This window comes from Amyelois transitella, chromosome 29 (assembly GCF_032362555.1).
Source record: "Amyelois transitella isolate CPQ chromosome 29, ilAmyTran1.1, whole genome shotgun sequence".
Classification (NCBI taxonomy): domain Eukaryota; kingdom Metazoa; phylum Arthropoda; class Insecta; order Lepidoptera; family Pyralidae; genus Amyelois; species Amyelois transitella.
The window spans coordinates 2,538,472-2,563,833 of NC_083532.1; the positions used below are offsets into that span (position 1 = coordinate 2,538,472).

The following is a 25,362-nucleotide window of genomic DNA, read 5'->3' on the forward strand; positions in this document are numbered from 1 at the left end:
TGTATGTAATTAATGGCAGGTTGTGATTTGGCTATGGAATGTTTTCCTGTTTAGCGAAAATAATGGATGAGCATAAGAATAAACGTTATCTTTTAATCCAAAAGGTTGCAAAATGGTTACTTCTAAGACATCACTATGATATAATGAGTGTTAAACAAGAATTGATTCGGTCGATATTTATATATTGATAAAATGATTTAATTTACAATGTAAACTTTCAACTAAGCATTATTTTTTTTAACAGGGTGTCCACAGCTAATGTTCAAAATAATTCCCTGACTTTTCCCTGACTTTCCCTGACCATTTTTTTAAATTTCCCTGACCAAATTTAGGCCGTGTTCAAACCAAACTGACTGTAACTCCTTTTATTTCCATACATATTCAGTTTTTCGTTTACATATAACCGACAATACGTTATTACATGTTCTTTAGTACACTGGGACTCATAGTAAGCCTGCTCACATTCGGCGGCTTACAGTTAGTTTGGTTTGAACACGGCCTAATCATTCAAGTAGGTATGTTTTATTTGTAAAGTAGTTTATAAGTTGAGTAAAACTGCATACAGGTAATATTTTAATTTCTTTTATTTTATATAGCAAATATATTGAGATCGGTATTTATCACTTAGGAACTCTTTCTTATTAACAATTTTATAACATAAGACATTGCATAAACTGCATAAGACTTAAAACAAAATCAACAGTTTCAGTAGTAAAATTATAATACTTAAACCAAAAATTAACAGTTTCAGTAGTAAAATTATAAGACTTAAACCAAAATCAACAGCTTCTGTAGTAAAATTATAAGACTTAAACCAAAATCAACAGTTTCAGTAGTAAAATTATAAGACTTAAACCAAAATCAACAGTTTCTGTAGTAAAATTATAAGACTTAAACCAAAATCAACAGTTTCAGTACCTAGTAAAAATAAACTTCGAACTTAAATGAACAAAAAAATTCTAACCTCCACATATAATTATAAAACAAAATTAAATATCTGCTGATATAGGTAGGTACTAAATTATTATCAAGTTATAATTATTGCCAAGTTATGCCTAAATTAAATATTTTATGCTTATTATAATCTTTGAAAAATGAGATCGATAAGTAGGAAGGTATCATTATTAATCACATATTCCTTTTCTTCATTTGTAAAGCCCTTTTTAACGTCTGTAATTCCACGAGTTCTTTTTCCTTCTGTAATTCCAATTTTTTCTTTTTCTCTTCTACTTCTCTTAGCTGTTCATCAATTTTCCTTTTTTCCTTGATTTTCTTTTGTTCATCTGACATTTTTTCTTTTTTTTATCCAAGTTTTCCTGATATCTTCTTCGTGAGTTTCGAACTGAAGTGATCAAAGATTTTGTAACAGCGAAATTTTGAGGACCACCGATATTTTTCAAGGCGTCATATATAATTCTTTGCGATATAAGTGAATCTTCCAGTAAATTTTCCACCAAGAGAGATTTGTTAATAGAAAACCCGCCCTCCACACTCGCGTTTCCGTGGGAGAGGATGAAACAGATTTTCATAACGCTCCATATGTCTACGTATTGTTTATCACCTCCAATAAGTGAATGGTAGAACTCATCAACACCGATTTTATCATAATCAAAATCTTCAAATTTTTGGCTCCAGGTATTTTGTGCTTCGGAAATTAGTTTTTGATATTGCCTTTTGGCACTGTCAGCGACAAACCCTTTTATCTTGTCGGATTCGTGCAAAGTTTCCAACACGACATCCACACGCTTATTGGCCACTTCAGATTGATGCTTTATAAACATTACAATCACTGGGAAAAAAATCCCTCATTTTACAATCACTGGGAAAAAATCTCAATTTTCCCTGACTATCCCTGACTTTCTCTCCTTTCCCCTCAATTTCACTGACTTTCCCTGACCACCTTAAGCTTCCCTGACTTTTCCCTGACTTTCCCTGACTTTCCAGAATGTGGACACCCTGTTTAAATAATATTTGTATGAAGTACTTCTAATGATCTGTGCAGAAATAGGTAAGGAATGAAAAAAAAAAACAAATCATTTAAAAATGGTAAAATATTTGATTAAAATTGCAGCAATAATATTGACAACACATTAATTTCCAATTATGTCTGTACAAAGTGTTGATTGTGTCATTTTAAATTGTTATTTCTTTGATCTACTATTTATTCTTTTAGATATTTTTGCGTGAAAAATTGGTACTTATGATTCTAATAATATTCGGCAAGTTGTTGTATTGTTATCATTTTGAATTATCGGCTTGTCAAAATTTAATTAAAAAAAAAAAATAATACAACAGGATGTCGAACTTTAAATTGTACATCAGTGTATTCCACAAAAGTATTGTTCATCTTTTTTACCATAGACAGTTTTTATTTTTTAATTAAATTATTGTGTATCTAGTTTTTTAATCTACTTAATCCATTGCCAAGGCGTTCGAGCGTATACTGCCAGTGTGAACAGCGGGAAAGAGTGATACGTCCGCGAGAGCGATGTGCTGGAAGTTTGTGTTGTGTGCATCGGTTGATTTTAATTATAAATGGATATATAAATTATATATACGAATAAATAAATAATTTTTGAAGCACTTCCATCATGTTTTAATTTAAATTTCTTTTATCGGTATAAATAATATAAAAACCAACTGACTGGTGGAATCACGTATGTAGTTACATAATAATGTATTGAGAATCTAAAAATAACAGGTTGACAGTCCAGCCTATCCCTTAGTTGCCTTTTACGACCTTTTATTGACTGATTAAATAATTAGGGTAGGTTCACTATTCAATAATGTTCAAACGTAATTTGTAGATATATTGTTATATAAATCTTACCCTACACCTTTATGCTCTGGCTGAAGGACAGATTTTTGCAGCAAATAATGTAGAACCTGAACGGAAAAAATAATAAAAACTAAGTCTTTTTCCCTCGCTGCTAGAGCATCGATTAGTATTCAAAAATTTTTAATTTCTAAAAAACAAAATTTGTAAAATCTAAGACTCGTAAGGTAATTATTTATCACTTCATGTAAGTACACAAAAACATGTAGAAATGATAAAACACACTAGCGGGAGCGATGATTCGGGCTTGACCGCCACCAAAGGGTAGATCTTCAGTCAAACTAGATGTAATGCCTGGGAAACCGCGCGACAGACGGTGTAGTGTCAGTGTTGTGCGCGATTTAGACTTTCGCTGTTATTGGCTGATAAGAGTCGCGTACTTGGTTGTTGTGATTTGTGGCGTAGAGATGTCGCCACACACACGAAACAATAGTACATAGGTACTAGTTATTTCCAATGGTTATATAAACCTTCCCCTTGAATTCCCTGTCTATTAAGGAAACTGAATCAAAATCCTTTGTTAAAAAATCTAAGAATACATACATAGTGACATTTAAGTTGAATCATGTTTAGGTTAAGTTAGGACTCTCAATTTTTAAAGCTCAGAATGCAAATAAAAAATTTATATATAAACGGTACAAATTACACAGATTGAGTTAGCTCGAAAAAATTCGAAACTGGTGTTACGAGATACAAATTCAACGATACTATATTTTATGATAAATACTTAGATACATAAACATCCAACACCCAGACCAATCAGAGAAAGTTCGTTTCTCATCATACCCTGACCGGGATTCGAACCCGGGACCTCCGGTGTCACAGACAAGCGTATTACCGCTGAGCCACAGAGGCCGTCAAAATGCAAATGCTCAGAATAAACTTCTTCTGCACATGCGCTTTGGAAGCGGTTGTAGTTATAATTAGATTTAAGTGACGTCAATAAGTGCTACCTTGTATCCAATTCTGAAAATAAATCTATTCTAAACAGAAACACAGAACCAATAATAAATTCCAACACTTTAATAATTGTTTCAAAAATTTTTAAACAATTTACTAAACAAAAATCTATGCATTCTCCATCTTCTGTTGCTTGGCCAGAGCTTGCTTCATCTTCATGCGGCGGTGGCTGCGCTTCCTGTTGGCCGGGATGCTGCCCAGCAGCTTGCCGGACTTCTGCAGGGCTATCATCTTCGCCGATTTACTCTGGAAATTAAAAACTTACTTTTATTCATGCTGCGCACGCCTGTGCGTATGTCTCACTCTTTCTATTGATTTGAGTAACCGCAAAGTTAAAGCGAGAAAAAATAGACTGATCGTTCGTTCGTCAAAAAAAATACCATCAACATACATGTGATCACGTCCATATTCCTTCCGTGGTAGACAGAGCCGACATTTTTGAAAGACTGATACGCCACGTGCAGCTGAGATTCGGCTTAATGATAAAATTTAATATCACCTACATTATATCACTACATAGTATAAAACAAAGTCGCTATTTTAGTATGTTTCTGTGTATGCTTAAATCTTTAAAATTACGCAATGGATTTTGATGCGGTTTTTTGTAAAAGGTAGAGTGATTCAAGAGGAAGGTTTTTATGTATAATTTTTAATTTTACATTAAACATTTATAATTTTGCACCCGTGCGAAGCCGGGGCGGGTCGCTAGTTTAAAATAAAAATTGGTCTAACTTACTTTTGCTTCGCCTTTTGTGATTTTCCCGTTTTTCTGAGTCGTGTAGAGCACATTAATCCTCCTCGTCCCCAGCATCGAGTGGTGCTTAGACAGCGCCAGCTGGAATAACAACAACATTCTAAATTGTAACAAAAGTAGTACCTATTTAAATAATATAAATATACTTACATATAATCACGTCTATATCCCTTGCCAGATAGACAGAGCCAACAGTCTTGAAAGACTGATAAGCCACGTTCAGCTGTTTGGCTTGATAATAAAATTGAGATTCAAATAGTGACAGGTTGCTAGTCCATCGTGTAAAAGCAAAATCCCAAGTTAATAAGCCTATCCCTCAGTTGCCTTTACCGACATCCATAGGAAAGAGATGGAGTGGTCCTAATCTTTTTTCTATTGGTGCCGGCAACCATACGGCACACCACCCACCTCTATAGATATAATCAAATCTAAATGTTATATCTATATATCTCTCTTTATTATTTACACTACAAAACAATCAAGAGAGATAGAGATAGATAGAGATCTCTGTTCTTACCTCAAAAGTTGGTTCATTGGTGAGCTCCATATAAGCAATGGCGCTCTTCCTCTCCTCCTTGAGTTTAGGAATGCGGACGTCAATCACTTGATCGCCGAGCTCAGCGAAATGGCCCAATATCTGAAAGAAGACCTCCGATCAATGTAAACACGGCCTTAGTGGCGTAGTGGTAGTGCCACCGCAGATCACGGGTTCGAATTCCGGCCAGGGCATGATGAGGAACTTAACTTTCTCGATTGGCCTGGGTCGTGGATGTTTATCTTTATAAGTATTTAGTATGAATTATAGTATAGTTGAGTTCGTTTAACGGCCTCTGTGGTGCAGCGGTAGTGCGCTTGTCTGTGACACCGGAGGTCCCGAGTTCGAATCCCGGCCAGGGCATGATGAGAAACTTAACTTTCTCGATTGGCCTGGGGTCTTGGATGTTTGTCTATATAAGTTTTTATTATAAATTATAGTATAGTTAAGTTCGTTTAACGGCCTCTGTGGTGCAGCGGTAGTGCGCTTGTCTGTGACACCAGAGGTCCCGAGTTCGAATCCCGGCCAGGGCATGATGAGAAAAGAACTTTTTCTGATTGGCCTGTCAAAACTGCACTTAGAAATACACGCAGAGATGAGAGACTAAGGTAAATAGCGTACATACATATCATCATGACTATATCCCTTGCCGGGTAGACAGAGCCAACACTCTTGAAAAGACTGAAAGGACAGGTTTAGCTGCTTGCCTTATTAATAGAATTGAGATTCAAATAGTGACAGGTTGCCAGCCCATCGCCTAAAAGAAGAATTCCAAGTTTATAATCTAATCCCTTAGTCGCTTCTACGCCATCCATGGGAAAGAGATGGAGTAGCCCTATTCTTTTTTCTATTGGCGCCGGGAACCACACGGCACCTTATCTAAATAGCGTACCTTCTCCTTATCAATGTTCAGTGGTAAATTCCCAAGGAACACTACATATCGCTTCTTTCCTTTCACCTTCTCACTAATCTGCGGCTTCTTTTCATTATCTTTTTTCACAATTTCCTTTTTATTCTCTATTTTTGTAATTGATTTCTTCTTTTCACTTTTTTTCTTTGTACTCTCCTTTGAAGTATCTGTTTTCAAAGCTGTGGTCAACATGTTGTACAGAATCCTTATCTTTCTCAGCTCGGTGTCCGTCAAGTTGGTGGAGCCTTTCAGTATGGTTTGAATTCTGTTGTATATCACGTCCGGAAGAATGATATCTGAAGTACCTTTCAATTTGTCTCTGATTTCTAAACGCAAACGTCCTGAAAATGAATTCAATCTTAATTTGCATTGATGGTAAACGAATTTTTTTGGAAGTATGGTTATGAAGTAAAACATTGCAGGCCAAAAATATGGTTTTTATAAAAATTTGTGCATAGAATCAGCATAAAAAACTGTTTTTTTTTTTTTAACAATTATAAACTTTTGCAATAAAATTAAAAAACAATTCAATTTATCAAATAAAAAAAACACAATCCACATACATTCAAACACTAAACTAACTCATTCCACATAAGCGCTTAGTTTTCACATAGGTACATATATATAGTCACTTCTAAACACTTGTGGAGTAGACAGAGCCAACAGTTTCGAAAAGACTGAAAGTCCCCGTTCAGGTGTATTGCTTCCCAAGTATGTTAACCTATCCCTTAGTCGTCTTTTACGACATACATGGGAAGGATATGAAGTGGTACTATTCTTAAGTGCTGGAAACCACAGTTTTGATGTTGTTTAATAAAATGAATAAAACATTAGCCATTTTGTTAAAACATATTTTAATTTTTCCGAGATCATAAGTTCCATACCTTTTTGGTTATTGTTCATAGGCACATCTAGGAACCTCTTCACGAGCTGCTCGTCCTTCAGGATGGGGTACCGTAAGCCGATGTCATTGTCCACATCTCCTTGGTTTTCTAAATAAAACATCATTGTCATTCTTTATTAGATAACAAGATATGACAGAAGATGAATAGTATGGACAATTCATCCACTGTCATTTGTAACGCTCTTATAGATTAACTGTTGTCCTGCCCCTATCGCTGTCCTGTTTGGCCTCATAATAAAAAGCGAAACAGCAATAGTTTTTTCAGGCGAAAAAGGCGTCACGCGCGTTTTTAAAAATAAAAATACTTTGAACTATCACAATAAATCAGGACAAGAACCATAACTCTTATTTCTCAAATTATTTAAGAAATTAAGTCTTGTAAAAATATTTTTCTTCTGATTCACTCAAAATTCTGTATTCAAATCTTTTATTCATTATTATGGGACACTTCAACAACATGCAATAATTGTCATATCACTTGGTTTCATAACATTGGTTGACGTGAAATAAATAACTGTTTACTGCCGCTTCCAAAGCGTGAGTGCAGAAAAAGCGGTAAAAAACTGTACCGCAGAATTTTCTTCAACAATCACTGATAAATCATATTTTTAAATAAATGTAAGGCACTCAGTCACTCATTTTTTCACGTTTCCAGTTGCACCCTCCACAATAGTGCTTCGGGCCTGGGGTCTACATTTATGATCCCATTTGACCAGTCTCGGGTCTTAAGTTTTCAGACTACTTTGCTGAGGTAGCATGGCCAAACATTCGTCACCCAGATAGCCCAAAGATAGGCAAATTAATATAAGCCACTGCATTGTGCATGCAGTTAATAGAAAATAACATAAGTAAATTTTTAATATTTTTACATTGAATTTAACATTACCTGTGTCTTTGAGATTTGGTTCCAAGTTTGTCTCATTTTCAGCTTTCAAATCTTTGATTACTGAACTGTTAACTTTTTTCTTTTTGTATCTTCTTTTCTTCGTAACTAGTGATGAAGTTGTTTGTAAATTTTGTGTATTTTTAACAGTTTCCAAACTGAAAGTCAATAAAATATAAATTATAAAGTTTGCAGTCTTTTAAATTACTAGTTGTTCTCAGTTCCATCACTAAACGTAACAGTTGAATGTGATTTTTCAGACTTATTTAACTGACAGCTAGTCTAACCGTCTAACCCATAAGGGGAAAAGGCGTACATATTATGTTTAGAGGATATAATATGTAGTAATGTGTGTACTTTCTGTAAGTATAAGCTTAAGAACCATGTAATGTAGCTTAGCGGTATTGGTACAATAAGTAAATAGTTCATTTACCTTGCAGCTTTCACCATTGTGAATCCAAAATTAATTCAAAGTAGGTGCTTATCCAAAACGTGTAACTTTGAGGTTAGACGAAACTTCCCATTCAAGATTTTAACATTGAAGTATTAAATAGCGCGATAATTAAATGTAATAGGTCTACACATAAGAAAAATATAAGGTTTTCAACGCTAAAAACAGGAGAACTTTATTTTATACTTCTTTTATTTTCCAATGTAAGTCCATTTGAAGGACTTGTAAGGGAATGGGAACCGTCGTTTTATTAGTTATATTATTAGCTATGTATTCATAAAAGCTCTATAAGACTGGCACTGTAATAACTATAAATTAATAGAAATATTTTTAACTACAGTAATTTATTTCCGAAGATCATTTTTGTTTTCAATAAAAATATGTTTTGTTTGTTTGACACTGTTTGACAATCATGATATTGACTTGACAGACAGTGTCAGTCAGTGTCTGTAATGTAAAGATAAAATAAAATTTTATAAGATTTACTAGCTGTGCCCGCTACTTCTTCCGCGTGGAATAGTTATTTTGGGCATCATTGAAGCCCTCAAGGATGAATAATTATCCCCGTTTTTTCACATTTCTCATTATTTCTTTGCTCCTAATAGTTGCAGCGTGATGTTATATAGCCTAAAAGGCTTTAGCTTCCTCGATAAATGGTCTATTCACCGCAAAAAGAATTTTTCAATTCGATCCAGTAGTTTCCGCGATTAGCGCGTTCAAACAAACAAACTCTTCAGCTTTATAATATTAGTATAGATGAGACACCCTCTTTTCTTTCTTTCTTTTCTATATTATGGCTTCCACCGGACTTTCGGTGATTCTGCCAATGTCATGGTTTGTATCATAAGGATGTAACGTGTGTTAAGTGACTGAAATGTAGGTGTAGGTAGGTAGGTAATGAAAAAAGAGAAAAGATATATACCTAGATAGAATTGAAATTCAAATTGCTAGCAATAAAGAATCCCTAGTTTATAAGCCTGTCTCTTAGTCGCTTTTTACGACATCCATGGTAAGGAGATGGAATGATCATATTTTTTTTATATATTTGTGCTGGAAACCACAAGGCACATTTTTGTGTTTGTATATTCTAACATTTTGTTTTTGAATAAACTCAATAACGACTAGACCAATATAAAAAAAAAATGGTTAAAGAGCGGGCGGGCGGAGCAGCGGTTGATTTGTAGTATATTTTGCCAAAAATCTTCTCGTGTATTCTCGAAGAAGGCGATTCTCGATCCACACTCACTTTTTTCTGGTCTCCTCACGAGGTTCTTGCGTGAGTGTGGAGCGGGCTATAATCTATAATATAAAAATGAATCCGCTAAATGTGTTGGTTAGCGCATAACTCAAGAACGCCTGGACCAATTTGACCAATTTACCTTTATCCCATACAAACGTTTTCTAACTAATACGTACAGTCAATTTGAGCTTTATTGCTAATGTATAAAGTTCACTGTTGTCTAAGCAATGTAGGTCTAATAGATAGGAACAAAAAACTGTCATATTACAAATCTTTTTGACAGAACAAAGTCTGTCGGGTCCGCTAGTAATGAATAAAAAAATTAAATTTAGATACTAGGTATTCCCTTACTCAACTGTCGATATCGATAGTGGATTATCGGCCTGAGTGCCCGCAACACTAGTCATGTCATTTCATTAATTTTGTTGCTGACGCGCTTACAGAACCATTGCGGTATTTTCATCAAAGATTCGTGTGTTACAAATAAATAACTGTGTTTAAAAAATAATATTAATAATTTATAGACAACCGTGCCAATAAAAAGTACCTACGAAATGGCTGATGTGTTGGATATCGAAAACTCCGAGGAGTTTGAAGTTGATGAGGACGGTGAACGTATGTATTTTCCATGAATTTTATTTCTTGTACATTCGTTTAATGCTTACTTTCTTTTCTGATACGGTTAACTGACAGATGTTCGAAGAATGTGCTCAATAATTTCATAATTGCGAATTATACATATTTGGTGTTTTAGGTTATGTTTCTATTTAAATAGAACCATTTGGATCCATTAATATTATTTGGAAATCTATGAGTAGAACCAATCATTTGTGTTTCAAAAATCCTTTGTAAGTTGTAGATATTGGTATAGCAGTTCTAGCTTGTTATTGTTATTTAGGCGCTTCCAATGATAGAAATGGATTGTACCAACCTGCCTTTAAAGCATTATTTGTACTATTTCAATCAATCAATCAACCCTGTTTGTCAAATGTAGGTACAATAATGTTGATGATTTTGTGTAAAATATTATTCAGAAAACAAACACCAAAATATTACTGATATTTTGATGTTTGTTTTCTGTTTCTGTGTTCATAAAAATGAGAAAGCAACAAACCAAAGCTAGAATAAAGAGTCAAATCAGAATAAGGTGATTTTCTGTTGAGTCTTTGTCCCAAAATATTTAAAATCATTGGAGTTTAGGGGATGAAACCAGCCATGTACTAATGACTATTTTAGAAGTTATGAACATTAGTCATCAACCAACAACGATGCTCCTATGTTGAGCAAAAACTTTGTAAGGAAACCTGCACATTCAGGCAACTGCATGTGTAACCATGATCAATCCAATGTGAGTTAGGTTTACCTTCAAAGGTTTCAGAGATCAGAAGGGAGAAGCTTTGTGTAAAAACCTGACTCTCCCAAACCAGTATACATGGTTAAAGGCAAGCCCGGGCTCCTCTCCAGAGTGATGAGGATGCAACTGGGACTAAAGCCAAGAGGAAGAAGTAACAAAAGAGGTATTAATTTTCAGAGGGAATTGCAAGATTGAAGGAGAAGGCGCGTAAACGGAAGGGTCGCGGTTTTGGTAATGAAAGCGGAGGTGGGGGAGCCACTGAGAGAGGCAACAGGGGAAGGTAATTTGTTATAAATTTTTTGACATAGCTCTTTACATAAGATTATGTAAAGAGCTATGCTCTGGAGATGGCATTTCTTCAAGCCAATCTCCACCTATATAATCCCACCAAATGATTCAAGCCTCAAAAAAATAAAAGAAAATAGATTAATAAAAGTAATTCTTCATTGTCTGTTTGTGGTTTAGTAATAGAATGTTTCATTTAATAAAGGATCTGCAAATGGAATTGCGTCAAACATAGGCTATGCACTGTCGGGAAATTCACACAGAAAATTGTATTTCAACATAAGAAGCTATAAGCTATAAACAAGAATTTGTTAATTTTATTTTCATTATATCATTGTAGATACGACAGTCTAGCACCAGAAGGCGACGGGAACACACCCGGCCCACAGAGATCAGTGGAAGGTTGGATATTGTTTGTAAGCAATGTGCATGAAGAAGCCCAGGAGGAAGATATACAGGTATGTAGAATTTGTAAACAATCTCCTTATTTTTTTTTATTGTAGCAATTACAAATTTTTAAGTACAATAGGCAGACTTAATGCCTAGTGAAATGATGGAGTGGCCCTTTTCTAATACGCCGAAAACCACAAGGCACATAATCAATTAATTTATGATTTCAGAACCAATTCTCGGAGTTTGGCGAGATCAAAAACATCCATTTGAATCTGGACCGGCGTACCGGTTTCCTCAAAGGGTACGCGTTAGTGGAGTATGAGACATACAAACAGGCAGCGGTAAGTATTTTCTATACACCATTAATTTTTAATTGTGAACCTACTTAGAGATTTTTTCAAAAACCTTAATATTTATTATTGCCCTCACAATACATTTTCGATAACATTATGCATGTTAGGATAAACTTAGACGCTTTCGAAAAAGTAGGTGAATGTACTAGTAGATCACTGCGGAATAATTATAAGTTGTCGATCCCAGTGCATCGGCTGGCTAAGGTAGGGAAATCGTTTCTGATTAATTGTATAACATTTTATAATAAATTACGAAAAAAGTGTTTTTTAAAAATAAATCTATTATATTCTATGAGAGCAAAAGTAAATAAAACATTAAAGTGAGATATTACGGGTAACACGCGACACTAGATAATTTAGTATTTAATTAACTTTTTCATCTACGTTTAGTCTCATGTTTTTGTTTGTCACAATCCCACAAACTCGTGTCGATGCTCAGGTCAGTTACCCTAAATAAGACCCTTAATAACCCTAAAGTTTCAATTTTGATACCAAACTTTTAAACCGAATGTTCACATTACTATTACGCGCGCCGCACCCTTCATTATTCCCCTATCAATAACTACTTTACAGTTGTGGCATTTCAGTCCTTTCAAGATTGTTGGCTCTGTCCACCCTGCAAGTGATATAGACGTGACGACGTGTATGTATTTTTTTAATTTGTTCATTTCAGAGTGCCCGCGAAGCGTTAGACGGCGCAGACATCCTTGGTCAGGCAATATCCGTAGACTGGTGCTTCGTCAAAGGACCCACTAAAGGGCACAAGAAGAGGCGGTAGACAATACTCGTGTTTTTTTAATTCAGTGTTGCCACTATCAGAATATTTGTTTTGTACTACAGATGACTCGTAGATACTCTACAGAGATTTTTGTCATAAATTTTTGTTTAAAAATAATGTAATCGTGCTCTACGCGTAGCCCAATTGACCTACCGAGCACTTTTTCCAAATTATTAATTTATGGTGATAGAAATAAAGTGTATTTTACTTTAGTTCCTACCATATTTTTTGTAATTTGCATTATATTGTCCGGGTTTAAATGAAACTATCACAAAAGTGACTGTTTAACACTGATGACTAAAATAATATATTTAGCCTGTAATTGTAATTATAAGCTTTCTTTCTAAAATAGGTAGTTTTTTTTCTTTTTCCTTTTATGCACGCAAATTTCAGTTGGACCCTCTGCTTTTTAATCTATGATTACTGTAGCATTGGTTACTCAAAAGTGTTGGATTTTTCTTGAAATTACACTGAACATCGTCCATGCTGAACATATTTATAGTAATATAGATGTATCTATATCCCTTGCGGGTTAGATAGCCAAGTCTTGTAAGAAAAGATAGGCTATGTTCAAACATCTGACTATAAACTTGGGATTCAAATAGTGACAGGTTGCTAGCCCATATCCTTGAGTTTCTTTAAATTAATTTAATAAAAGGTGAGAAAGTAACCAACAGATGAAAATGGTACGCACTATAAGGAAGTATGCAGGGATCGTGGCAAAGATATACCCCTCTGCCTATGCTCCAGGAAAGAGCGTGATATTATGTATTTATGTTAATGGTTCGAAATAAAAATCAAATTATCCAAGAACAAATATATTTCACTTCATCTGAATCATGTGCGCGACCGACCAGTCCGGCTTGACCTCCGAGATGTCTTCGACCTCGACCCCGGCGGAGGTCACCACTCCGAGCTGGTAACGCTGGAACGCACGAGCGTCGCGGTAGTACAGCACTTCCATGCATTTGCGTACAAGGTTCCTGAAATAAGAAATAAATTATTTTAAAAAAAAAACAGAATTTGTCTTTCAAAACTATCCCCCGTATGGAATGCGAGACGCTGTTTTTATCGCGCAAAATTCTATCGCTGACCCGTGTCACGTCATGATAAAAAGCGAAACAGCGATTGTTTTCGTGCGATAAAAACGGCGTCGCGCGTGTCATATTAGGGGGCTGGCATTCCTTACGATATGACGAGATTTCCTGGCCATCATAGACTCCTTATTTAATAAACGGGAATCGCTTCGTCTAAAAACCTGACTCACCAGGATCAAATCCAGGATCAATGTCGTAAAGGCGCATCCCGGGCTCCTCTCCAGGGGCTTAACGCCAGGAGGAAGCTGGTTATAAACAATAATTAAACATTACTTGGCTGACTCCTCATCCAAGGGTCCCTTGGCGGTGGCATCCCTCAGCAGCGGGGTCGCCATGTAGGCTCCCAGCCCGGTCGCGATGGTGGAGTCTTCGTAAGCCGTGCCCAACTTGTCTACTGCACCAAGGAATGGTTCGCCATCCTGTATCCAAATATATAGATTACAAAAGTGTGGCTTCATCCACGCAAAGGGGAAAAATTACCTTAATTTCGGGAAACCTTACTACTACTAATGCATCCTTAGACCTCATAATGGAATCAAATAATAGTCAATTCACAAGTCATTACAAAGAAAATTCAAAGTGTATATACATATGTCACGCAGGTAGGTAACATTATTCACTCTGTGTGAAAAGTGGAAAGGTAGCCTTTTAAGATAACTTTACAGAGAAGAAATACAAGGCAAATTATACTAACATATTAAATGGGAAAGATTTTAAGGATGTGTAAGTGTGTTTGTTAATCTTTCACGCAAAATCTACGGGACAGATTTTGTGGTAATTTAGTTCTCTGGTAGAATATAACCTGTAATAACATGCACAGTACTTTTCATCCCCAAATTATCAAAGAAGCAAATTCCCGGGGCGCAGTTAGTCTCTTATACTTTTAAGACCTTGCTATATGCACTGAAGCAATAAGACATATTAATTCCTTAAAAAAACACGATTTCATACTTAATACATGCAATCAAATACCAGGGACACAGTATTATTTTGATCTAAATAAATGATTACCTCAATACACTTAGGGCAGTACATGCAGTGTCTTTCAGAAGTCAATATAAACTCTTTTTCAATGAAAATGTTACAAAAGTTTTATATGAAATTTTGCAGATACGATTCCTTATACCATAAATTTAGCGAAGGAAGTATGCAGAGATCGTGGCAAGTGGAAAGAGGTAGTCTCAGCCTACCCTTCCGGAAAAGAGGCGTGATTTTATGTATGTATAAATAAATTTTGTACCTGAATTCCGGCGACCACGTAATTGCTCCAGAGCGGGTCCATCTTGCTACGTTTGTTGTACAACACTCGTGTCAACCAGCAGTGTAGCGAGCGGGGCTTCAGTTGGAGGCCGTCACCGATGCACTGCTCATCGATACTGGAAATAATAAAACTATCTCTTAGGAAAAACTAAATTCAAATGAGTCCAGTGGTTTAGCTGCGAAAACAGAACAGATAGACAGACTTTCACATGTATAATATTAGTATATACATTGTATTTAGAAGCCTAAAGACTCAAAATGATAATGCAAAAGAAAGTAATAGAACAGTCAGCAGCACATCAACCTACTCATATTTACTGCAAATTTACCTCCATCACCACATCATAGATCCCATGACAGGGTAACTTGATATGCGGTTGGCTGAACTTTCTAATAAGAACACACATAAGAAACTTACATTTTCTGCTCAATAATATCCTTCAAATACTGATAATCGGCATAATCGCCCCCTGAACCAAGCAAGATCAGGTCATTGACCTTGATCACACGGGGACAGTCTCGGAATCGGGCCAGGGAGCCATACGAACCCAGGGTGTCTGCGGCTATCACCACACCCTTGTCGAACTTGAGCCCTATGACTGTTGTGGTTGTGGTGATTGGAGATGCAGAACTGTAAAGATAATTAAGGTTTTAGAAAAGAACAATGAATAAAATGGAAACTGAAAGGTTGATTAGAATGAGTAAGCACCAGGAAAAATGGTTTCAAGAGATTATTTATTTGCAAATTAAAGTGTTATATATAGATGCTTGTGCCTAGAATCGGTCAAGCGATAGATAAGAGTAACTTTATTAAAATAATGATACTTACTGAGTTTTATAATCTTGAATAGTGTGTTTTGCAGGACCGTAGTTACTGGAGTTTCCTGGGAAATTGTAAAGGGCGCCGGGAGATGGTCCATTGTGCCAAAGAGGTGCTGGATTCATAATATCACCCATAAAAGCCATATTTTACAACTACTGGTACTAATTGCTAAAATTAATATTATTCCGAAAGATCCGAGACCGAGAATGAGAATGACAAACTGAAACAAGCACAAATGAAAATGACAAGCAGTTTTGGTTATTTATTTGTTCCGTTATATGTTCATGATTAATATGAATCAAAACTTATCGAGTGAAATGCGTAGAAGAAACAAGAATGTGATAGCGGTCGTAATGATTAATATTTAATTAATTTAAGACGCCGTAAAAAATATTATTGATATAAATTTCCAGAGATTTAAAATAATTTTATGCTAATTGATCTGCGTATAACGATATATTTTTCGTTCAAGAACTTGTGTATTCTTCACACTCAAACTTGGGTTCGTATAATAAAATTTCTAGTCTAACGCCCGAATACTGAAACGTTACTCAAATATTTAACGGCTACTTAAATGTTTGAGTAGCTCTCAAACACAAAATTCGTATTCTCAAACGTAAATTATAAGCATGTGTTAAATTTAAATGACCCCATAATTAAGTTGCGATCAAACGCCACTCAGTGTAAAATTGGTATACTGAAACGCTACTCAAGGGTAGTTAACTGTCAAACGAACTGTCAAATTGATTTGAGCGTCTCTTAGATCTGAGAGTGGTCGAAAGGTCTCCTAAATCTGTGCTTTTATTTGTAAATTGAAACTTAAACATTTAAAAATGTTTTTATCATCGCTATCGTCTCTTTCTGATCATGAAAGACCTACAGTGAGTCGCCGAAATGTAGAAAAGCTAAATGCATTTGAAAAATACGATGATGTGGAGTTTCGTGCCCGGTTCCGTGTTTCCAAAGAGACAGAAGAACCTATATTACCAAATATTGAAGATGAGCTTTTAGCGCAACCTATAGGGCCAAGTGGCAATCAAAATTTTCTTGTAAGGACAACATTAATCAATACATATTTTTCTAATTAAACATGGTGTTTTTTTATAAAACCTTTATTAAATAGTATAATTTTCTACCTCTTACATCACATTACATTCACTTATTATTCATTATTGGAGACATTACATTCACTTTGGCAATATTCTTTTTAGACCTCTGTTTGAGGTTCTCATAACGAGAGGAGTTGTTGCCAACTTCTGAAGCCGCTTGCAGCAACAGCATTGTACTGCTGGCAAACAGAATCCCAAGCTTCACGCTTCTTTAAAATCATGCTGGCATTCGTTTCCTTATTTTCAATGATATTCTGGTATCTAAAAGCATACAATAAAGTTAAACATCCAATGATCTTATTTGTAATTGAACGAAACGGCAGTTTGTTTACAGTTAATATTTTATTGTTTATACTCACTTTTTTACCAGTTTCCTTTTGTCTTCCATAATATAAGTAAAGAGTAAATAATAAAAACTTTTCGAAAATAATACCGCGCTCACTCAAGTGTCAGGTATCATGTCATTAGGCTAGAACGTTTCATTCTACGACAATTTGGTCGTAATTATTTACGTTTACTTTCGTGATAATATTTATAATAATACCAGAACATTTAGTAATAATGATTTTAAATCGAACCGAAATTTTATTTTATTTGTGTACCGAATAAAACTTTAATTGTTTTAACTCATTTAAGTAGCATTGTAAATATTCTTCATTCAAAAATGTTGCTTAGAACGAGACATCGTGAATGTTACCATGATGTAAATTATTTGATGGCTGCTTAGCTGAGTATGCCTTGAAATCATTTGAGTAGCCTTTGAGTATACTACTTTAATCTGAGATATGCTTAAATTTAAGAGCCCTTCAACTGAGTATAAGATTTGAGTAACGTTTCAGTATTCGGCCGTTAGTCCTCCTTTACTATTATGACTACCTACGTTTAGTATACTCCTTAAATATCACTACAGGTCTGAAACATTAATTGAAAGACATAAAAATATATAAATTATAGATTATTTAGAAAAAAACATTTATTTTTCTGAGTTCTGAACGAAATTCAATTAAGATTCCATTGCGATGTGAAGTTGACATTGACACTTTGAGGTTCTTTCGATTTCCTTTCAAAAGTTGACACAACAAAATGTCTAAGAGAGGTTCGTGAAATTATTAAATATCCGTTTTAATCATGTCTTTTGGTGCTAAATTTCATAATCTAATATGTGATCTTGCAAATCTGTTACTCAACCCATATGAATTAAACAATATTTTGGCAATCTTTAAGACTTAGCCCGCGGGTGTTTGGTGAAGATGAGTAAACTGTGTTTTTTCTGTTTTAAGGACGTGGTGGTTCCGCAGGAGCAAAGTTCCGCATCTCACTGGGTCTTCCAGTGGGAGCGGTGATTAACTGCGCAGATAATACAGGTAATTAGCGATTGTTTGTAAAACATAACCTATAAACTGGTGCCCTAATGGTGGTACCTACTAAAGTGAACAACAATGATGATTTCTTACTTTAAACACAATGTGTTTTGAATCATGATGATTTTTTCCTTGGCTGTGTCTGATGTTGTTCGCAAATAGTTGTTTTTAATGCTACCATTAATGTTAATCATATTCTAAACTGGCAGTCACATTGTGTATTTATTTTTAGTTCTACGTATCATGAGTGACTTGGATCCAAATACAAAATGCTTTGGATATACAGTGATTAATTCACAAGTATTTATCAATTTAGCTAACAGCAGTTTTGTTAAAATAAGTCATGTTTCGCAGAATTTGAGGAATTTGCTAAATAGTTAACTAAAGAGATTGACATAAAATATTTGTTTGATAAAAATGCTACCGTCAATTTTTGAGAGTTCAGTTATAATCCAAAAAAACAAAAACAAGAAAGTATCTTTTTGCTACGCAATAAAGTTCATACATAACTTTCCAATAAATCTAATTCTAAAAAACAAGTATTATCATTTATTTCCAGGAGCAAAGAACTTGTATGTCATTGCTGTACAGGGCATCAAGGGTCGCCTCAACAGATTGCCCGCTGCTGGTTCCGGGGACATGATTGTCGCCACCGTAAAGAAGGGAAAACCTGAACTCAGAAAAAAGGTAAATTTAAAACAATTCAAATCTTAAAGGACTTCAGTGTATTGATTTGACAACAAAACAATAAAAAAAATATAAGAGATATTAAAGCTATCAACAGTTTAGAATGAAATCTGAAATGAAAACTAAAAGAAGAATTGAATTGATTGGTGCAATTTTTATCCATGTTGTAATTTTTTGAGAGTATCTGTTCATCAAAGATCAGCTGCGAAAATGAATTAAATGCATTATTCAAGGATCGAAAATAAAATGTTTGAGATGCATCCATTGACTAGAGAAATAGATGATTGCGATGATGATATGCCTAAGGTTTCGCTAACATTTTCAACTGAATGGTGTGACACACCCTGTTGATACACCTTGGCTGACTGAGCAATCTTAATTTGTATGTACAGTCAACTGAACAGATTGACCCCCTGTTAATACAAACCTTTGTCATCATACCTATTGTCTGTCAAGTCATGGCAAGACTTATCTAAAGCAGAGAGTCCCAAACTTATTTTGTCTACTGCCCACTTTGAGAATAAATATTTTTTTAGCGCTCCATTTTTTCACCTATGTAAAAACCACTACAACTTCAAATTAGTTTAATTAATTATTGTGACCTTTATATATATATATAATGCCTCTACACAACGCCCCCATTTTCTTTCTGGGTCTCTTACCGCCCCCCTTGAGACCTGCAGCGCCCACTTTGGGAAAGACTGATCTAAAGGGTTAGTGCAAGTATTTGTATGTGATTTGATCAGCGCCACCTAGTGGTAATGTGATGGCACTAATGCAATTCCATACAAATTCGCGATTACTTCCTCGACGCGTTTGATCGAGTAATCCTCGCACTAACCCCTTTGTTGTACTGTTTGTCGACACATAAGTTGCATTCCTTGGCACTAATATGGTTGATGATTGGCAAAAGATGAAAAGTTATATGTTTTGTTGAAAAATTGTCATCAAACTGTATGTAGGCAACATCAAAGTTACAGACTTGCTAGAACTGTTTTAACTAATTTTAAATCCTAACCTAGTAAAAGTATAAAGAAACAGCCAGTTATGAACACGCTTTATCAAATGCCAGTTACATGCTACGTCAAAAAAAAAAAGTCCACAAAATGTTTCGTCAATTGTCATAGACAAATTAAAAACCCCTACAATTTTCCTGCAGGTAATGCCGGCAGTGGTCATCAGGCAACGGAAGCCGTTCAGAAGGCGGGACGGGGTGTTCATATACTTCGAGGACAACGCGGGCGTGATCGTGAACAACAAGGGGGAGATGAAGGGATCCGCCATCACCGGGCCCGTGGCTAAGGAGTGCGCGGACCTGTGGCCCCGTATCGCGTCCAATGCCAGCTCGATAGCTTGAAGTTAATATAAGGGTTAAGGAAATTATGTGTTTTATTTTGTGAGAGTTCTTAACCTCTGAACTGCCGTACCCGCGATCCAATGAAGGAAGGTGACGGCCTCTGTGGCGCAGCGGTAATACGCTTGTCTGTGACTCCGGAGGTCCCGGGTTCGAATCCCGGTCAGGGCATGATGAGAAACGAACTTTCTCCGACTGGTCTGGGTCTTGGATGTTTGTCTATACAAGTATTTATTACAAAATATGGTATCGTTAAGTTAGCATCTCGTAACACAAGTTTAAACTTCGAGGCGAACTCAATCTGTGTAATATGTCCCGTGTATATATTTATTTATTTAATTAACACCCGCATTTGCCGCGGGAAATCAGTGTTTCGAGCGAAAAAATCAAAAAGCAATACTCATAATAAAAATAAACGTGGCTGGTAGGGTGATCGCTGATTGGAGCTTAAGCAGTTGAGGCCAGTGCACTCATCATTGCTTAGGCAGCTGAGAGGTTAATTCTAACAGCTGCTCCCGTAGACACGCGTGACGCCATTTTTTCGGAAAACTATTTAAAAAAAAAATTCAAAATTTTTTATTCATTATTATAGGATACTATTATATCGCTTAATAATTGTCGTATGGTTTAACAACTTGGTTGACGTCAAATAAATTACTTAAAAACTAAGTTTACTGCCGCTTCCAAGGCGTCAGTGCAGAAGAAGCGGTAACAAACTGCTATTGCTGTCCCGTTTCACATCATAATAATAAGCGAAACAGCGATAGCTTTTCGCGCAATATAAACGGCGTCGGTTGTTGTCATCTGCCTGATATTAATCGAATGGTCTAGTGTTAGAACATTTTATACGTATTTTGTCCATAGCTTGTAATAGGACGTTAAAAGCATGGTGGAGACCAATCATGATCATGAAAGTCATTTGGCTAGCTATGCTGATGTGTGTTCAAAATAAATACGAAACGATTTTCACAACTCTTACATTAACTTATGTACATATTATGTCATGGTCTTAAGATATTTTGCGATAATCACATTATATTGCGACCTTTGCGATATCGGTTTGACCGTTAATGGACAACTTTACGTGCCTTCAGAAATTTGCCCGAGACGTCAAAGCGCCGAGCCGTTCAAAAGATTTGTAAAAACCTCTACGTTGTTATCAACGCTTTCTTGGTTTCTTTTCTATTTAGTTCATCTAAGGAACTCACATTCATATAATCACGTCTTGCGGTGTAGACAGAGCCAACAGTCTTGAAAAAGACTGAAAGGCCACGTTAAGCTTATGGCTTAATGATGTAATTTTTCATTTTAATTGAAATTCAAACAGCGACAGGTTGCTAGCACATCACAACCCACAAGAATAATCCCAAATTTATTAACTTTTCCCTTAGTCTCCTTTTACGACATCCATGGGAAAGTGGTCCTATTCTAAAGTGCCGGTAACCACACGGTTATTAAGTCATGGAACTTAGGCATATTATGTTATTATACGTAAGTTCCTTGTAGATACGTACAGAATGTATAGAAGGTTATACATACCAACCTATAATTACGACTCCATCCCTCACGAGGTAGAATTATAATTTCCTTAATCTAAGGGGACACGTCTTCAAAGAGCACACGACGCCTGATAAAAGGTAATAGCAAATCAACTCTCTTGAAACATACCATGAACACAGAGTGTGCACCTGCAGGCTGCACCCTCTTGCACCTTAGATAAAAAGGGTCTTATAGAATTCGGAATAATATAATAATAGATGTGGCAAATAAATGAAATGAAATTTATTTCGCACAATTGTCGTATAACAGGTAGAATACACCTTGGCCACTTCCAGCATGCATGACGGCTTTGTGGCGCAGCGGTAGTGCTTTTGTCTGTGACACCGGAGTGATTTAAATAGTACCTACAGATAGCTCACGCCGCCTCTAGGAACAATCCAAATTTTTAGAAGTCTTCGATTGTAAAAGTCTATTAAGGAAACTTATAGGTAATTCTTTTGGCGATGGGCGAGCGAACTCTCATTATTTAAAGAACCACACGGCTTTTCTGCTATTAACTACGTCTGAAAAGTTATTGAAAATCACAAAAGGTCCTTACATAAATATTAGGTATAATCCTAACAAATAAATGTCATGTATGATTATTCTGTTATGATGTACAGACGTACTTACCTACATGCTTTCCATCGCATAGTGATAACGTTACAATTGCCCTGTGAAAGTTTTGGGAAAACCCAAAAATGATCGACGAATATAAAACTCGGCGAAAGTGGCGCTTCTTTATCAGAACAATTCCGTTATCTGGGACTTTTTTTTTTGCTAGGCTATGCTTCTGTCAGTCTTCAGTCGTCTGCCACGATCTATCTCATCAAAAGTCAATTTAATAGGTTCTCGGCTCTTGAGAATAGGAGCACTCCATCTCTTTCAAACGGATATCGTAAAAGGCGACTAAGGTTATAGGCGCATTTTCAGGAAGAAAGGACATAGTGTGCTTATCTTTTGAAATTTCAAATTGTTAAAGTCTATTGTAATAATAATGCAAAACCAAATGTATTGGTTTTATTCTAGTTAAAACACAACTATGACAGTAACAATAAAGACAAGATTATTCTTTTAAAATATCATAGATAACATGTCATTCTCCCCCCCTTAAATAATCCCTTAAATAAGCTGGTGGTCTGCGATCTCTACTGGAACGGCGTAGAACAGGTTCTTCGGTCTCGGCTGCCCGTCCTTCATTTGACACGTCAGGTTCCACAGTGTCATTTATAGTTCCCTGGACATCCGGCTCCATATCAGCACTTTCTTCACTCTCCTGATTAAGTTGCGGCAAAGGAGCTAAATGTTTATTAGAAACTACTGTTTCACGACCATCAGGAAGCTTGACATATGAATACATGGGATTAGGTTGTAATAATTCCACTTCATCAACTAATGGGTCATATTTAGAATTTCTTACGTGTCGTTTAAGTAGTACAGGTCCTGGAGTAAGTAACCACGTTGGCATAGATTGTCCATTTAGTGATCGTCTAGGATGATGAAACATACGTTCATGAGGGGTTGCATTGGTACTTGTACATAACAACGAGCGTATTGAGTGAAGAGCAAAAGGCAAAACTTTTTCCCATTCTTCGATTCGCATACTTTTGGACCGAATGCTTAGTTGAATACTCTTCCATAATGTTCCATTTAGTCTTTCTATTTGTCCGTTACCTTCTGGATTGTAGGGAGAGCTTCTGCTAGTAGCTATTCCAAGGGAATGAAGAAATTGTTGGACTTCTTCTGATAAAAATGATGTTCCTCTGTCAGAGTGAATATATTGTGGTATACCAAATAGATAAAAGATATCTTTCAGACAATGAACAACAGTTGAAGCAGTCATATCTTTACATGGATAAGCGAAAGGAAATCTAGAGTATTCGTCGATTACTGTTAATATATAACGATTAGTAGTGTTACTTGGCACAGGCCCTTTGAAATCTATATTAAGTCTTTCAAAACACGAAGTTGCTTTTATGAGATGGCCGTGTGTCTGACCAAATCTTGGTTTTATTTCTGAACAAATAGGGCAAGACGAAATCATGGATCTTATTTCATTAATCGAATATGGCAGATTCTTTTGACGTACCCAATGTGCCATTCTCACTATTCCAGGATGGCACAAAGCATCGTGTATTTCATAAAGTTTATTTGTAGATATACTAGCGCTTATTCTAGACAAAGCATCAGCAGTGAAATTTTCTTTCCCTGGTCTATATATAATGTCGTATTTATAACACGACAACTCAAGGCGCCATCGTTCAACTTTCTCGTTTTTAACTTTGCTTGTATGATTTTGATTCAGCATAAATGAAACTGACTGTTGATCGGTGATGAGAAGAAAATGTCGACCCAAGAGATAGTGTCGCCACTTGCGTAAAGATTCTACAATTGCGTAAGCTTCTTTTTCAATAGCAGAGTGACGGCGTTCTGAATCAGAAAGACTTCTAGAAAAAAATGCCACTGGTCTTCCATTTTGTGTAAGAGATGCTGCAATTGTATGCTCAGAAGCATCAGTTTCAACGACGAATCTTTCTTCATTGTCTATTGCAGTTAAACATGACTTAGCAATAGTAGATTTAAGAGAATTAAAACTAGAAATAGCTGTTTCATCGAGTGGAAAGCTTTTGCTTGAGATTAAAGGCCTTACCTTTTCAGAAAAATTTTGTACCCATTTTGAATAATGCGCAAAAAGCCCGAGAGTTCTTTTCAGTGAAGGTCCATCTGATGGGACTGGTAAGTCAAGAAGTGGCTTAAGACGAGTTGAATCTGGTTTAATAGTGTTATTATGAACATTATAACCAAGTAAATTTATAGAGCTAGAAGAAAAGGTACATTTGTCTTTGTTAAGTGTCAAACTGTATTTCTCGGCTGCCATCATAAATCTTTCCAAATTTTTGTCATGATCGTCTTTTGTTTTGCCGCATACGGTAATATCATCTAAATAAGCAAATGTGCCGTTAAGTTTCTCTGACTCTATTATAAATTGCAGTGTACGTTGAAAAGCAGCTACGCCATTGGTTACTCCAAATGGAATGCGAGTAAACTGATATAAATTACCACATGCTTCGAATGCTGTATACTTTTTTCTTTTCCTAATATTGGAATTTGGTGGTAAGCACTTTTCAAATCAATTTGACTAAAATAATTGTATTTAGCTACATTAGCAACTACCAGTTCTATGCTAGGCAGTGGATGAGCATCAAGTTCTGTATATTTGTTAATAGTTCGCGAATAATCAATAACCATGCGGCGCCGGTAGAATAAATTGTAATAATAATGCAAAACCAAATGTATTGGTTTTATTCTAGTTAAAACACAACTATGACAGTAACAATAAAGACAAGATTATTCTTTAAAATATCATAGATAACATGTCATCTATCAAGGAAAAGCCTAATAAAATTGGGATTCTTCTAGTTACTGTGGCCTTTCAGTCTCTTCGCGGCTGTTGGCTTTGTATACCCCGTAAGCGTTAAACACGTGATTGTAAACA

General features: G+C 35.7%; 4 protein-coding genes across 4 annotated transcripts; 2 read left to right on the plus strand and 2 right to left on the minus strand.

Moving 5' to 3' along the window:
- Positions 1–3,844: 3,844 nt before the first annotated feature.
- Positions 3,845–8,659, minus strand: LOC106129487 (uncharacterized). The gene is made up of 7 exons (XM_013328058.2): positions 8,216–8,659; positions 7,786–7,940; positions 6,880–6,987; positions 5,978–6,336; positions 5,068–5,187; positions 4,533–4,631; positions 3,845–4,042 (listed from the first exon to the last, which is right to left on the minus strand). Exons 1-7 carry the CDS (start codon positions 8,230–8,232, stop codon positions 3,905–3,907), a joined length of 996 nt encoding a protein of 331 aa, XP_013183512.1. The 5' UTR covers positions 8,233–8,659; the 3' UTR covers positions 3,845–3,904.
- Positions 8,660–9,874: 1,215 nt separating this feature from the next.
- Positions 9,875–12,960, plus strand: LOC106129513 (RNA-binding protein 8A). The gene is made up of 5 exons (XM_013328104.2): positions 9,875–10,088; positions 11,005–11,107; positions 11,453–11,570; positions 11,733–11,846; positions 12,532–12,960. Exons 1-5 carry the CDS (start codon positions 10,028–10,030, stop codon positions 12,634–12,636), a joined length of 501 nt encoding a protein of 166 aa, XP_013183558.1. The 5' UTR covers positions 9,875–10,027; the 3' UTR covers positions 12,637–12,960.
- A 478-nt stretch (positions 12,961–13,438) lies between these two features.
- LOC106129512 (proteasome subunit beta type-4) lies at positions 13,439–16,071 on the minus strand. Its single transcript, XM_013328103.2, has 5 exons — positions 15,823–16,071; positions 15,412–15,624; positions 14,974–15,109; positions 14,007–14,152; positions 13,439–13,619 (listed from the first exon to the last, which is right to left on the minus strand). Exons 1-5 carry the CDS (start codon positions 15,957–15,959, stop codon positions 13,460–13,462), a joined length of 792 nt encoding a protein of 263 aa, XP_013183557.1. The 5' UTR covers positions 15,960–16,071; the 3' UTR covers positions 13,439–13,459.
- Positions 16,072–17,922: 1,851 nt separating this feature from the next.
- On the plus strand, positions 17,923–20,353 carry LOC106129483 (large ribosomal subunit protein uL14). The gene is made up of 4 exons (XM_013328052.2): positions 17,923–18,021; positions 18,206–18,289; positions 18,846–18,973; positions 20,133–20,353. Exons 1-4 carry the CDS (start codon positions 18,009–18,011, stop codon positions 20,328–20,330), a joined length of 423 nt encoding a protein of 140 aa, XP_013183506.1. The 5' UTR covers positions 17,923–18,008; the 3' UTR covers positions 20,331–20,353.
- The last annotated feature ends 5,009 nt before the right edge of the window (positions 20,354–25,362 follow it).

Coding starts and splice junctions, on each gene's coding strand:
- LOC106129512 (XM_013328103.2), bottom strand. CDS start 15,959: ATGGCTTTTATGGGTGATATTATGAATCCAGCACCTCTTTGGCACAAT. Junction 15,110..15,411: donor GATATTATTGAGCAGAAAAT/GTAAGTTTCTTA, acceptor TATTATTTCCAG/TATCGATGAGCAGTGCATCG. Junction 14,153..14,973: donor ACGTGGTCGCCGGAATTCAG/GTACAAAATTTA, acceptor ATTTGGATACAG/GATGGCGAACCATTCCTTGG.
- LOC106129483 (XM_013328052.2), top strand. Junction 18,290..18,845: donor TAACTGCGCAGATAATACAG/GTAATTAGCGAT, acceptor ATTTATTTCCAG/GAGCAAAGAACTTGTATGTC. Junction 18,974..20,132: donor AACCTGAACTCAGAAAAAAG/GTAAATTTAAAA, acceptor ATTTTCCTGCAG/GTAATGCCGGCAGTGGTCAT.
- LOC106129513 (XM_013328104.2), top strand. CDS start 10,028: ATGGCTGATGTGTTGGATATCGAAAACTCCGAGGAGTTTGAAGTTGAT. Junction 11,108..11,452: donor GAGAGAGGCAACAGGGGAAG/GTAATTTGTTAT, acceptor ATATCATTGTAG/ATACGACAGTCTAGCACCAG. Junction 11,847..12,531: donor AGACATACAAACAGGCAGCG/GTAAGTATTTTC, acceptor TGTTCATTTCAG/AGTGCCCGCGAAGCGTTAGA.
- LOC106129487 (XM_013328058.2), bottom strand. Junction 5,188..5,977: donor TGAACATTGATAAGGAGAAG/GTACGCTATTTA, acceptor GTCTTCTTTCAG/ATATTGGGCCATTTCGCTGA. Junction 4,632..5,067: donor CCAATGAACCAACTTTTGAG/GTAAGAACAGAG, acceptor TTGTTATTCCAG/CTGGCGCTGTCTAAGCACCA.